This window comes from Diabrotica undecimpunctata, chromosome 10 (assembly GCF_040954645.1).
Source record: "Diabrotica undecimpunctata isolate CICGRU chromosome 10, icDiaUnde3, whole genome shotgun sequence".
NCBI classification, from domain to species: Eukaryota; Metazoa; Arthropoda; class Insecta; order Coleoptera; family Chrysomelidae; genus Diabrotica; species Diabrotica undecimpunctata.
In genome coordinates, this window is record NC_092812.1 from 67,712,067 (window position 1) to 67,727,184 (window position 15,118).

General features: G+C 32.6%; 1 protein-coding gene across 1 annotated transcript; it reads right to left on the reverse strand.

The window, feature by feature from the left end:
* Positions 1–13,639: 13,639 nt before the first annotated feature.
* Positions 13,640–13,894, reverse strand: LOC140451755 (dynein light chain 1, cytoplasmic-like). Its single transcript, XM_072545603.1, has one exon. It carries the CDS (start codon positions 13,892–13,894, stop codon positions 13,682–13,684), a length of 213 nt encoding a protein of 70 aa, XP_072401704.1. The 3' UTR covers positions 13,640–13,681.
* Between the last annotated feature and the right edge of the window lie 1,224 nt (positions 13,895–15,118).

Below are 15,118 nucleotides of genomic sequence, written 5' to 3' on the forward strand. Positions count from 1 at the left end.
TACCCCTTTTAGACAATATCTTAACTGATTTAGAAGAATGACTTTCACCGAAAGTTATGAATCTATTTAATATTCAAGTCGTTTTACCTAAAACTGATAACACACCAGAAGATAAAGTTGCATTAAAAAAATTGTTGACACTAGAATATTATTAAACGAACTACTTACTGCATATTTCACAGTAGAACAAGAGTTTTCACTGTGGATTCAAAAGTGGAAAAGAGTCATGCAAAATAATGGAAAACTTCCAGATTGTTTTTAGAAGTATTAGAAAACTGCGATATTCATATGAATCCAAATATCAGAATATTTCTGCAAATATTAATTACACTACCAGTCAGTGCAGCAACAACAGAGCGTTCTACGCTTAAGCGTCTAAAGACTTGGCTTAGAAATAGAAAGGTTAACTGGTTTAGCACTCATCAATGTGCATCCTGAAAAATCTCTAGATGTTGATGCAATCATAGAGCGATTTGCTAAATCGAATAGGCGAAAAGAATACATTTTTATAAAATTATATAATATTTACTTATCTTATTCTTTTAGTATTTTTAATCACTGAACTTTTATTTACCACTCGTTGCCGGCTGTTGCTGACAATTCGTGAGAAAAATTTCAAATACCGATTAAAAAAATATTCTACTCAGTTATTATAGCCTAATACGCCTAATTATAGAAATAATTATTCCTTAATTATATTATGTTTTTTGTTGAATACTACTACTACTTGTCCGTTTATAACGTTCTCCGCCGTTTTCCGACTTCCAATCGACACTTAGTCCGGTTGTTCCATAGGTCTTCTTCTATGGACCTCTCTCTCAGTTCTTTACTGATTGTCTACTTTGCCAATTTTTTCTCGGTCTACCTCGTTTTCTCTTTCCTTCTGGTTGCCATTTTAATATTTCTTTTGGTATTCGTTGTTCACCCATTCTTTGTATGTGTCCGAACCAGGTAAGTTGTTTTGTTGTTAGGTCATCTGTGATTGTTCTTTTGATTCCCATTATTTCTCTAATGCGTTCGTTGGTAATCCTTTCTCTTCTAGATCTTCCTGCAGCTCTTCTCCAAAAATCCTTTTTCGTCGCTTTCAGTTGAATTTCATTTTTTGTTGAATAAATTAATTTAAATAAAATGCCGTTTACACTTATTCTTAAGGTTTCTTCATCATTGCGGAAGGGTGGCTAGAACTACAGCCAATTGCTCTCTATCTTGTGCTGTTCTTAGTGTCGAATGTGTGTCCATGCCTGTCCAGTCTCTTACATTCTTCGGCCAGGAGCATTTTTTTCTTCCTGGACCTCTTCCTTCTACTTTCCCTTCAATTATGAGTCGTAGAAAGTTATATTTTTCTTCTCTGTAAATATGTCCTAGATAACTCGTTTTTCTGTTGTTTACAATATTTAGGAGTTCTCTCTCAGTCCTCATTCTTCTCGGCACGTTTCTTCTCGTTATTGGTCACGTGCTCTGTCTACGAAATCTTCAGCATTCTTCGAAAAACACACATTTCAAAGGCTTCTATATGCCTCATACTTGTAATTCCGAGAGTCCATGTTTCCACTTCGTATAGCAATAAGGAATAAATGAATGTTTTTACAAATTGATATCGGATATCCAACGGTAAGATAGAGTTTATTAGGAATGTTAAATACATTCATTAATGTTTACACTTACATTGAGTTATTGCATTTAAATTACTTAACTTTGGTTTATACTTATTTATCCTTGGTTTGTTCTTGATTTTGTAGCTATAGGATAGGTGGGTTTAAATTAATTGTCTTTAAAATACCTAGTTTAAATTGACAGTCCTTGATTTTGCAGTATTTATATTTTAATAACTTTCCTTTGGTTTAATAGTTTTGTACACTTGATTTTACTGTCATAGAGTATGTGGGTTTAGATTATTTTTTTTGTTTAAGTTTAAGACCCCTTAATGGTGTACCCTTCTCACTGGTTTAATATATCGCCTAAAATAATTATTGAGAAAATGATTTCCTTAGATGATGCACAAATTATATCAATCGTAAAGGTGCAAAAATCTAAATCCTATATCAAAATCACCCTTAAGACCCATGACCTCCCCTGACAAAAATTTCTGGATCCGCCACTGCTCCCAGTATATCGGTTCTCTCCGAAATTTCGGTTTTATTTTGGTTCCTATTTCCAGCACAATAGCACAAACATGTTGTTGGCTTACATTGTCACTAGCTATTCCTTCCAATCCTTACATTCCTGTATAACGTATTTTCTATGATAAAATTATTTATTGTGCAAACCAATTCTATTATAAAGAATTTACAATCTAAGTATATAGAACATAAGAAAAAATTCATATATCCGTCAGGATATATTACTTTAATTAGACGCTGTTACCTAATAAAAAATAAGGATATTAACAAAACCAAATACAATATACCTACACACGTTTCATGTTTACCGGCATTAATGCCATATAGATATTTATGGAGCATGAGGATAAAGAGAAAGCGTACTTACCGATATATAAAACGCTACAGTTTTGTGAAACGAACGGAAGATGGCCACACACGAATAGATCAATAAATCTAATAAAGCATGCACTTGTAAGAGTGCTATTCTCATTATTATGGTATCCTGATAATTCTATACGAACGCTCGTCTTGTAGGAATGCATACAGTCTTTTTTTTTATATTTTAAATATTCAGTTAATGACTGTGTTGGGTAAAAAAGATATTCTCTTCCTCTTCTTTAACCCGCGATCGGTACCGCTTATGAATCTCCCGCCGTAGGTACCATGTTAGATTTTATCTAACATAATAATGTTGTGTTCCCTTTTTTAAGGTATTTGGTACTTATATACGTATTAGTATAACTGTTGCAAATGACAACTGTATGCAATTTTTTAACTGTTTTATTAGAACTGTTTACAACCAAAAAAATTAACAACAAAAAATAATCTGTTGTTTCTCTTCGGGCAAAAGAAACAACGAAGTTTCGCATTCGCATCATTTAGTTCGGCAGCATCAACTGGAATAGCTTCATTTCCTAGAATATTTCTAATTTTTTGCCTTAGTGGAATTGACAGTGATTTGATCGACGAACAATATGGGGCTTCGTAAGTTGCTTAGCAATATCTGTCAGATATATTCTTCGTTTGAGCTTTGTGTCTGTATTGCTGTAGTAAACAATTTGTGAATTTATGCCAGCAATATTGAGTAAAGAAGAAAAAACAGTTACAGGCCAACGGTTGCTCACTCTTGTAGTCGAATATTCTACCTTCATCCTGTCCACCACATCAACAGCTCCTTTTGTTAGATTATAGAATATTATGATTGAAGGTTTCATTGCATCGCCACTTTCTGGATCAATTTCATCATGTTCGTGAAACGTCGACAGCATCAGCACATTTCTGTTAGGTTTTGTTGCATATGAGGTAAGAACGCATTTATTGCGACCGACTCTCCAAGCAAACATACTGCTATTTCTTTTTCGTAATTTAGTATCTAAAAAAATTGGGGGAACCTCTCGCTTGTTCTTACGTAATGTGCCAACTAACGTTATACGGTGGTTGTGTACCAAGTCATTAGCCAAAGATACAGATACAAAATCTTAAAAGTCGTGTTACAACACTATGGTCATCGTTCTTTAGTTCATATGGACCAGTTGGTTGTTTAGAGCATTGAACACATTATTGTTGATTTCAATCTAAATTAAACATGGGAGTGACTAGACAAAACATTGAGTGGGGCATAGCTGGCCGGAGATACATATACGAGGCGCGAAAGAAAAGTAATACAAAAAAAAATTAAAAATGTTAGATAAATTCTAACAGTGGTACTGATCGCGGGTTAAATGCCCTTTCCATTAGTTAAGATAGCGGCAAATAAATCTTCGTCTTAGGTGATTCTTAGTAGTGATTGTGCAATGCCTGTACAATATTTTAAAGGGAGTTGATATAGAGAGACAAGCCGATATGTGTGCTACCCCTACAGTTAGGTGGCTTAACCACAGTCAAGAAAAACCGAGGGTGTTCCATTACCGAGGGAGCCAAAGAAATATTCAGATCATAAGCGTCCTCACGTAAGTCACACGCTAAGAAGGGATGGAGAAAAAGCCTGGGGGGTCAGATAAGTACCACTTCAATAGCAAAGTGTGACCGGTTTGATCTTCGGACATTTGATCCCACTTTAAAGTTGTATACACATGTTCCTTAGTGCAGGGTTGATCACTATGTGTGTGTTGTGTGTGAATATCTAAAAGGCAGAGTATGACCTTTTCTACTCATCTTTATCTACTTTCCCAATCGTACCTTTTGGGTACGATTGGAAATTATTATGATAATTTAAACTATGTGTAATTTTCATTACCTTTTTTTACCATTACCATTTTTTGCTTTCTCTATATTTATTTTTAGTCACTGTATGTCACCTTATCTGCCGATAGAATTCAGTACTTTCAGCTATAACAACTGTGTCTTATATCGTTGATTGAATATCCGAATATTTGGATATTCAATCAACGCTTATATGTACCTCAAATTGTTTATATACACCTCAGTGACTTTATTTAAAGGATTCAATAAAAAATTGTTTTGAATATATTAATATTGAATAGAAAAGGGCAAAGTACACAGCCTTCCGTACTCACCAATTCATCGCTACGTCACCTGATAGGTGTTAAAGTAACTTAAATTTCTACTTTTCTAGTAACAACAATTACTTAGTAAAACGATAACGTACTTGCTGAAGTAATTATTATTGTAAGCATACATAAATAAATATTATTATGAGATTCTTAGGCTACATATCTCTTCAAATATCTGTTATCCTAATAATCAAATTTAGATATCAGTACAGCTAGTCGCCTGTCTAAAACCTTCCTAATCCTAAGTCGTAGAATCAAGACAACATCTTTGAAGAGGAGATAATCTAACAAAATACAAATCTATTTTTTAATTCACAACGTCCTCGCATGAACGATTTGTTGTATGCAATTTTTTTGAATTTTTTTGTTTTGAAAACATTTTCTATTATTTATTATTTTTAGACTGGATTTAAAAGCCTCAATCCCAGATTTTACTCATCACAGAAAATTTGGGTATCAAATGGATTGAATTATTGGTGGGAATTTTCCTCGTTATGGAATCCTACATAACCTGGTATGCTGGATTATGTCCCACCAATTTTCGAATGGATCTAGCAGTTGCCAGCAGTACCACTTTTTGCTTTTTGCATGGTCTTATACATGGGCGCCCATATATCAAAATCCAGGGGGGGGGGGGGGGCAAGTCAACTCAATTTTTTATTTTGATCCATACAACTTATAGGCGAGCGGTTTACCCCTATAAGCAGAGCATCAACCGACTAAAATTCTTTTTGCATTTCTAATGCACCAAACCTTTTTTATTCGATTCTATATATTTTTCCAAGATGAAATGTTGTTTTTTTAATTTTTACAAGTGGGCCGGCAATTGTTATTAACAAATAACTTATACAAAAAAGCAATTTCACCGAATTGTTTCGGAATCAATTTTTTTAGGTGTATCTCATCAAAATAAACACTTTTTCTCTCCTGATAATTTTTCGAAGAATGCTTCCTTTTCGAGTTATTTGTATTTTTTGTTGAAAAAATGCCGTAATTAGTGATTTTTGGGATTTTTTTTTCTAAAAAACTACTAAATGAATTGCAATTTTACAAATAGCTTTATAATCTTTAAACCGTCGAGTACAAGTTAGAATATTTTGACAAGGATAAATGGTTTCTATCTCGCTAAAAACGTGGACATAAATATTTCGAATATGCCTTTCGAGAGTATCCCGCTAAGCGTGTACAGCGGTTGAGGTGCTGTAGGCGCTAAAAAAAATGCATCTAATGAAAAATTACCACCTTCGAAACCAGCATTATTACAACATTACTTAAGAGCAAAGTGGCAAATAAATGAATGGATTCAAGCAAAAAACAATATTACTTCATCTCTTGATCCATTAACCCATGGTTGGACAATGGAAAATAATTGTTTCGATTTTAATTATTTTGAAGGCGAAACTAGTTTAGATATGTTACAAAAGTATTTCTGCTCATGTACCGGAAAATGTTCTACGAAAAATTGTAATTGTATTTCCTATAATTTAGAATGCTGCGCTGCGCAGTATGTGCATGTACACCAGAGAATTGTAAAAATGTTAAAGACGACTCTATTGAAGACAAGAAATCAGCTTATTAGATGGAAATCCTGTTGCTGTTGACGAAAATTTTCAAATTATTGACAATGAAAACGATGTATAATTAATATTATATTTTAATTTTATTATATTTTTCAATGAAAATCAATTATATATTGCTTAATGTATTTCACTGTAATAAAACATTCAATAATATTGTCACCACGTATATTAAAAGAAAAATTACATTATTATAGCATTGTAAAAAATTAATTTTAATTGTTTTAATTATAATATGTCTATATAAAAATAATTAGAAATATCTTGTACGTAATATTTGAATTGAATTATTTTTTTAAAATTAAACAAATATTTCTACGTGCCGCACGCCTGTATCGCCGCAACCGCTGTACACACTTAGCAGTAGACTGCTCGAAAGACATAATCGAAATATTTGGGTCCACGTTTTTAGCAAGATAGAAAAAAATTATCCTTGTCAAAATATTCTAACTTGTACTCGACGGTTTAAAGATTATAAAGCTATTTGTAGAATTGCAATTCATTTAGTAGTTTTTTAGAAAAAAAATCCCAAAAATCACTAATTAAGTAAGGCATTTTTTCAACAAAAAAATGCAAATAACTCGAAAAGGAAGCATTTTTCGAAGTGTGTTTATTTTGATGAGATACACCTAAAAAAATTGATTCCGAAGCAATTCGGTGAAATTGCTTTTTTGTATTAGTTATTTGTTAATAACAATTGCCGGCCCACTTGTAAAAATTAAAAAAAAATACATTTCATCTCGGAAAAATATATAGAATCGAATAAAAAACGTTTGGTGCATTAGAAATGCAAAAAGAATTTTAGTAAGTATATTCTGTTTCTAAGCGTCTTTTGAGGGGTAAACCGCTCGCCTATTAATAAAAACTAAAATAGCCGATTGCAAAAATGCAAACATATAAACATGATTTACAAACAGTAAAGAAATACCAGAAAAGTAAAAGTAATCTTTATGGTATGACTTTATACATACAAATTTTATTATACAAAATTTTTTATGTAGGAATAAAAAAATCAATTTTAAGCAAGGATGTTAAAAAATAGTAATAAAAAAAGCAGGTACTCTGAGATAATGCAACACAAGCAATAGTGTAGTTTAAATAATATGTAAGTAACATAATATCTGAATTGAAAAATTTCTTTTACTAGGAAATTAAAACAAATATTCAAAACTGTACTACGTTGAAAGGGTTAGGGTAGGGTGTACACCCTTCTACTACCATGCTTAGCCGAAATTGCATAAATAGTCAAATGTGTGCAATCTTCAAATACTTCGCTGGGTACCAACTTATTTATATTTGACATTAAAAATTTGTACTATGTTGTAAACAATTGAAGAAATTTAATTAAAAATTTATTTGTTATAATTTATTATAAAAAAATTAACATTTTTTGTCAGTTAGTATTGTATGTATTATAATTTATTGAAACGAATAATTTCCCAATAGAATCTAAAATGGTAAAATGTTAAACCCAACAAAACGTAAAAAGTAAACTTGATATTGAAGGCTAGTGCTCTGTATCTTGCGAAAATAAAAACTGAAGGTTAATAAAATTATTTCGATTGTTTTCTATTTTATTTCTATGAACGCTTATCATACATAGTCCATCTAATCTTTGTTCACTTATAGTGGACCTAATCCAGGTTTTAACCCTTCGAAGAGTTGAAAATGATCTTTCAATCGTGCATGTAGTGGGAGGAAGGCACAGAGAAATTTCTATAGCTGGGTAAAATAGGCAATGGTCTAGTAGCTCTATCATTGAAATATCTTCTACATCTAAATTGGTTTGATTTTTCTAATAATAGAGCCACAATGATGCCTGTTCTTTTAGATTAGTAATTTTGTATAAATTATTTATGATTTCTATTATTTTGGCGAGGTCTTCTTCAGTTAATTTTATTATGTTTTTGGGATGCAAGTTATACAATAACATACCAGGATTATTGTCTTCTGAAAATCTGACACCAAGAGAACTAATTAAAGAATCTAGGTACGGAATAAATAATGACACTCTAAAAAAGTCTTCAGCGGAATTAACCGCATGGTTTGACCGTTGTGTTTGCTTTCTAGGAGCGATTCGTGGTTTTTCAAGGGTAATACTTAGAGATTCGGCATCATTTGTACTCTTTTCAAAAATTGTTTTAAAAGTTGTTTCCGCTTCTTGTCTGTGCTTTGTTATCATATCAAGAAATAACTGTATATGATTTTTAACTGCCAGCATATATATTGATTTAGTTTGTAAAATGTTTACTATGGGTTCTAAGAAAGAAGAATATTTGGAAATCAAATTTAGGGAAATTATAAAAGTGGAATCAGATGTGGCACATGAAAGCTGCTGTGCTCTTGATCTTGTTGAGCAATTAAATTTGTTATGTGCTATTATTGTTTCTAAAACATTTTTGATTTCAATAAAATTTTCTGAAAATATTCGAATAGATTTGTATTTTGATGACCAGCGAGTTTCGGATAACAAAGGCATGTTTGGTGCTAATCGCCGTCTCAAAGTACTATCACGAAAAAATTTGATGATATCTTTAATAATTCCCACACACTTCTGAATTTCTCTAACAGTTAAATCATTAACAACCAGATTTAATTTGTGTGAGGCACAATGAAAAAATAATGCTTTGGGATGTTTTTCTCTAATTATTTTTTGAACACCACCCTCTTGACCAGCATTAGTCGCGCATCCATCAAATCCCAACCCCACCAATTTTTCCACATTTAAATCAATTTTTGAAAGAAATGTTAAAATTTCAAGTGCTATTGACTTAGCATTTAATTCATTTAATGGTACGAAACCCAAAAAATCTTCATGAATTATATTTCCGTTAACTGTTTGTTTTTCAACATATCTCACCCCAATAGATAGTTGTTCGACTCCAGATATATCTGCAGTCTCATCGGCAAGGAAGGAAAATGCGATTGTGTTTGGATGGTTTATTTTTTCGATAATTTGCCGTCGAACAACTAAGCCACATATATTTATTAGCTCATTTTGAACTCTATGTGAAGTATATTTTTTGGTATATATATATATATATATATATATATATATATATATATATATATATATATATATATATATATATATATATATATATATTATGGTAAGTAGCTACATTCGAGGCATTGTTAAGGAAGTACCTACCGCATTTCTCGGTATTTTGCTAGATTAGTTTCCGGTTGTTTGCTGTTTTGAGGTATTGTTGCAAGTTTCTCGCCACAATATGCGTAAATAATGTATTTTTTTAAATATACTTACATACATACTGATTTTTTAATATATATATATATATATATATATATATATATATATATATATATATTATTTAAGTAGCTGAATTTGTGGATGTGATCAACAAAATGCATTTTTCTGTTTCGTGTGTGTTTTGTTAGAGGGTAATTCTACATGGGCAAGACATGGTATCATTGATTTAATGTATATTTACAAGAAAAAAACTCATGAGAAAAGCAAGGAACATATAAATAATATTTTTTGTTTCTCTGTGCTCGGAAAGACAAATACAATGACTCAGTTAGGTTTGGCTTATAGGCAAAATGACTGCAAAATTTTGCAGAACAAACAAGTTAATAAAAACAGGTAGGTATATTTTAAACATCATTATAAACTGTATAAGATTCTGTGGTGCATTCGAATTAGCATTGCACGGTCACTTTGAAAAGGAAGAATTCACAAATAAAGGAGTTTTTCGGGAATTAAGAGATTTTAGTTCTCAATTAGATACATATTTAAAGGATAATTTTAATTAAACAACAGTATTTAATGGGACTTCCAAAAGTACACAAAACGAACTATTGGACTGTATGCCTTTCGTTTACCATGATGAGGTGACTAAAGAAATTAACAAATCAAATTATGTAGCTGTAATTGCTGATGAAACTACAGATGTCGCTGTCGAATTTCAGTTAGACATTATATTACGATATATTGCCTCCAATAAGTCAGTAGAAAGATTTTGAAATTTGTAAGTCACGGACGGAATGCCATTTCAATAGCAGATTGTATTTGTCAGAAGTGAATCTACGAATAGAGTGAGTGAATATACAACCATTCTAAATAAAACAATGGAAGCATCATTACCAAAGGGAATTGAATGAAGATAGAGTGCAATACGTGACACATATGAGTCCTATGCTATCGCCAATAGCTTAGGGCTCAAAAGCATAGGCACAACACATATATGTAGGTGGGTAAATGATTCAGAAAGCATGAAAAGCATATTATAAGCATGAAAAATAAAAGAGCACCGGGACCAGAAGAATTACCACGTGAGCTACTGAAACATGATACATACAAATTACTTATATTTCTGAAAACTATTGAAGAAATACATCAATGTTGAAGTAAACCCACTGCGCTGGAAAGAAGCACGGAACACAACCATTCACAAAATCCACAAAAATATAATAGAGATTGAATATGCCCCAGACGAAAAGTACGTTTATGGTAATATTCTGTAGTAGACCAAAGGTCTATTACAGAATCTTACCGGATATTATCTATTTTCTACACTGCTCGATAAATACATAAGCGTAGCATTAAAACAATGGAGAAGATCTTGTGGCGGAATGGAAATACAATTTAATCACCAAAGAACTTTATATACCCTACATTTTACAAACGACTAGGTCGTGACAGCGCAAGATAAAGAAGATCTTGAACTAAAGGAGTAAGAGAAATGAGGTACTAATAATAAATAAAACTAAGACCAATTAACTGCGTATTCGACAAGTATTCTTGAATACTTTATACTAGTATAAAAGGGAAGATATAATTGGATGTTTCAACTCAATTCTATAGTTGAGGAACATGTCCCAATAATTATGTAAATCACACACAGGTCGCTAGAAGTTATGCAACTAACAATACAGTGTTTAAAACTGATCAGTTTTATAAAATTGAGTCAGTGAGTTAATATTAAAAGTATGTGGATTGTATTAAAAATATCTGCATTGCTGATAGTCTGCTACTAGATATGCAACTAAAAATACAGTATTTTAAAGACCATTAACGTAAAATGTGAATAAGTGAGTCTGATTTATTTTATATCTACATACTTATGTTCTACTTATGTTCTCTATATTTTATCTTGTGCAAATCTACTTCATCGTAACTATGAATGTTTTCAAGGTTTTTTTTAGCTTTTTGACGTTTCTTTTTGAGCCATTTTTTATTTAAAATCATTACCATAATTGTCACTGACCTATATTAGTCTATTCATTATGGAGAAAAATTATTGGTTCCAAATCCTCAGATTTTCTCAAATAGACTTTACCATTTTGTCCGAAAACTTATTTTAGGATTTTCTCCAACTGCTGTTAATACATTTATTTAATTTTGATTTTCTAAATTTCTTGGTACCTCAGCAATATTGTTTGTATAGGTACAATTAGAAATCACGGTCCCAGTATTTTCAAAATTTTGTAAAATCCCTTGAATTGTTGAATGACTTGGATTTGGTTTATTGCGATATCTTACGCTAAATAAAAAACTGACAATTCGCGCATTATTGCCTGAATGAAACATTTTTATTATTGCTACTTTCTCCTCAACTGAATACATTTTTAATCAACTTTATTGTTTTTTAAACAATAAATTACAAAATAAAAATTTTGGCAATTCAAATATTGTCAAATATCAGAAACATCAATATGACCAAACGCAACATGTCATACGCATTCTTGCACAGCGTGTGGCCGGACTTTAGGGGTGGCCTGAAAAATGTATTATATTCTTGCAAAATTTTGGAATACGTTTAAGTCGTAGAACAATTTTAACATTTGTTTTAGATACATGTTTCAGTCCTCTACAAATAGTTTGTCTTGACTTTTGGTGTAAAATAATTAGGGAAGCAGGAATTCAACAATTTAGAATTTTCCACTGGGTTTCCTATTGCTCGTTTGACGATTTACCACCCTGTATATACTATTAACTGTATATAAATATATAGAGCGAGATGATGATTTCATTTCATATGTATTACCCATGGACACCGAAAAATGCAAACAGATCAGTCAAAACCAAAGAATGTGTGCAGACATTCTTACGTATCCCATAGAGACCGATGCCATATGTGAAGCCCAGCTTTTAAAACTTCTCAGCGTTTTGTCAAAACTTGCCAAATGTCGACGCTCTTGGCAAAAGGTTACAATGTGCAAGAAATTGACCGAAATTTATGGTTACTAACTATTTCTGATCCATTACCAGTAACAATCAATTGTACAAAAAAAGACGTCACTACACAAATAAACAAAAGAAATTTAATTTTAAGATTAATTCCCGAATGTACCGCATTCATCGACAGTACTAGAGTTCACACCAGAGACCAAATCGGGAAATATCCAAATATCACCAATATGAGTCACTCAGTTAACGTACCCTACAGATGCTGTAACCATTTTGAGACAAAGACTTACATATCAAAATGAACACCATTAAATCTCGATAAGACCAACGTAGATGATTTAAATATTGCACAACACAAATTAGACCAATATTCAGAAGAACTGGACCATATCATGAACCAACCATTTATCGAGGAACATTTATCCTTGTTCATCATATCAATCTTATCACTAGTTATCACCCTAGTTATCTTATACCTTTGCTGTAAATGTCCCAACAAAAGGTTCCCAAAAATTGTAATCGCATGGTCCTAGGATCAGCCTCCACCTTTACCACCACGCAGAAGTTCCATTAGACAGAAACTTCAAAGCTTAACCTTCAGAAGAATTCTCCAATGTCTAACAAAAATCCAAAGAGGAAGCGGAGACACAAATTACGCTTTAAGAGTCAAAGCAATGGCATTGGCTTTTTATTAATAAGGGGAGCTGTTATATGAGAAAATATTAACCTTAAACTAGCTGAAGTTCACTGAGTTCACATTTCATCATTCAGTTCCCTTAGAAACCGCTGACTTACAGAAGACCCTTGGATAGATCTCCAGCCAACAGCCTTGGAAAGAGCAACTCTTCGTTTTATAAGCAGGTTATTAATTGGCTTCCTAGACGATGAAGACCACTCTTAGCTGTTACTTCGACGCAGTTAGTTTTGTAGTCATTTTAAATTAATTTAATTATTTCAATTGTAACAAATAAAGTTCATTTTTAAAAAGTTAAGCAAGTAATTAGTGATATAACCTTAGGTTCAGCAGAATTTTTCCATCCGTATCTCTTTTTTGATTCAGCATAACAGTTTTGGTCTGAGTTCTAATAATTCTTACTCAGATAAAAATCTTTTTGTGGAACATATTTTGAAAAAAATATGCTAATACAATACGACCACCTACGAAGTTTACGACTTTACTATCGCAAAATCAACAAGTATCAACACGTATCGTGTCCGGTAAGAATCAATACTTGCAATCTCTACTATCTCGCGATCGCTCTATTACGGTATATTGCTAAAGAATTCTTTTAGTTTGTTTGGGGATTAGAAGTCAAGTGAAATTGGGACTTTTTGAGATTAACCACTCTTGAACAACAGTATCGCCACTTGTCCTAGGTAAAAGTAGATGAAGTGTCGGGTCTCGTGGGTCACGTATGATCCGAAATTTCTACCGACGATACAATGCCATGTTGGATTGTATTTTTTGTCGAATTCTTTTTTAATGTAGGCGGCAATATCCTTTTCTATATTGTATTTTTCTATCGCCTGGGTAGCGCAGTCTTCGCTCATATCGAATAATTCATTTAGCATTAAACTGTGGCTTTATTAACTTTAGTATCGCAATCAAGTCATCCATACACTGATTAATACATTTTCCGTCTAGAAGTGGATCCGCTATCCCTGCAGACTTATATGCCTCCCGGGTATCGGTCACATTATGATGTCGCGGATATATCAGTTTCACGTTACGAAAGGGGTAATTTGCTACATTTATTTTACTTAGATTAGATTCAGATTTCAGATACAGATGAAAAATTAAACATTCTCACCGAAGAAGTTTTGCAGACAATAAAAGACGCAAAGAACAACAAGGCACCCGGCGAAGACCTAATAACAGCCGAAGATTTTAAACACCTAAGTGATACTGCTGTCAGGAAATTAACATCCCTCTACAACATTATATATGAACATGGCATAATACCGCATGTCTGGCTAACATCCACATATATAGCTCTTCCTAAAAAACAAAAAGCAAGGAAATGTGAAGACCATCGAACTGTATCCCTAATGAGTCATGCCGCTAATATTTTTATGCGAATAATTTATAACCGAATTCAAAATACCGAATACCTGAGCCTTCTTAACATGGCTTTAGAAAGGGTACAGGCACCAGAGAAGCAATTATTGGATTGACACTGATGGCAGAAAGGTATCTTGAGGTTCAAAAACCGCTGTATGTGTGCTTTGTCGATTATAGAAAGGCCTTTGACAGCATCAAACACGGAAAATTGATCGAGGTGCTAAAAGAAGTAGGGTTGGATGGGCACGACATAGCTATCATAAGTAATACATACTGGAACCACACAGGATGCGTTCGAACAGAGAACGGAAACACCCAGTACATCAACATGTAACGAGGAGTGCGTCAAGGGTGCATTTTATCCCCCCTATTATTTAATGTATATGCCGAACATATAATTACAGCTTCTCTTGAAGATCGCCCTGAAGGTGCCAGAGCCAACGGAATCATCATTAACAATATAAGATATGCCGATGACACCGTAGTATTAGCAGAAACAGAAGACCAACTAAAAATATTGATGAACATATTATCAGAAGAAAGTCACAGGCTGGGCTTGGACATTAACTTTTCCAAAACTAAAATTCTGGTATTCCACAAAAACCCCCATGAGCAAGTCACACCTAACATACAAATAAATGTTATCACCCTTCAGAGTTCCCAAAGCTTCATATACCTGGGCAGAGAACTAAATAGTCAACTAAACCACTTAA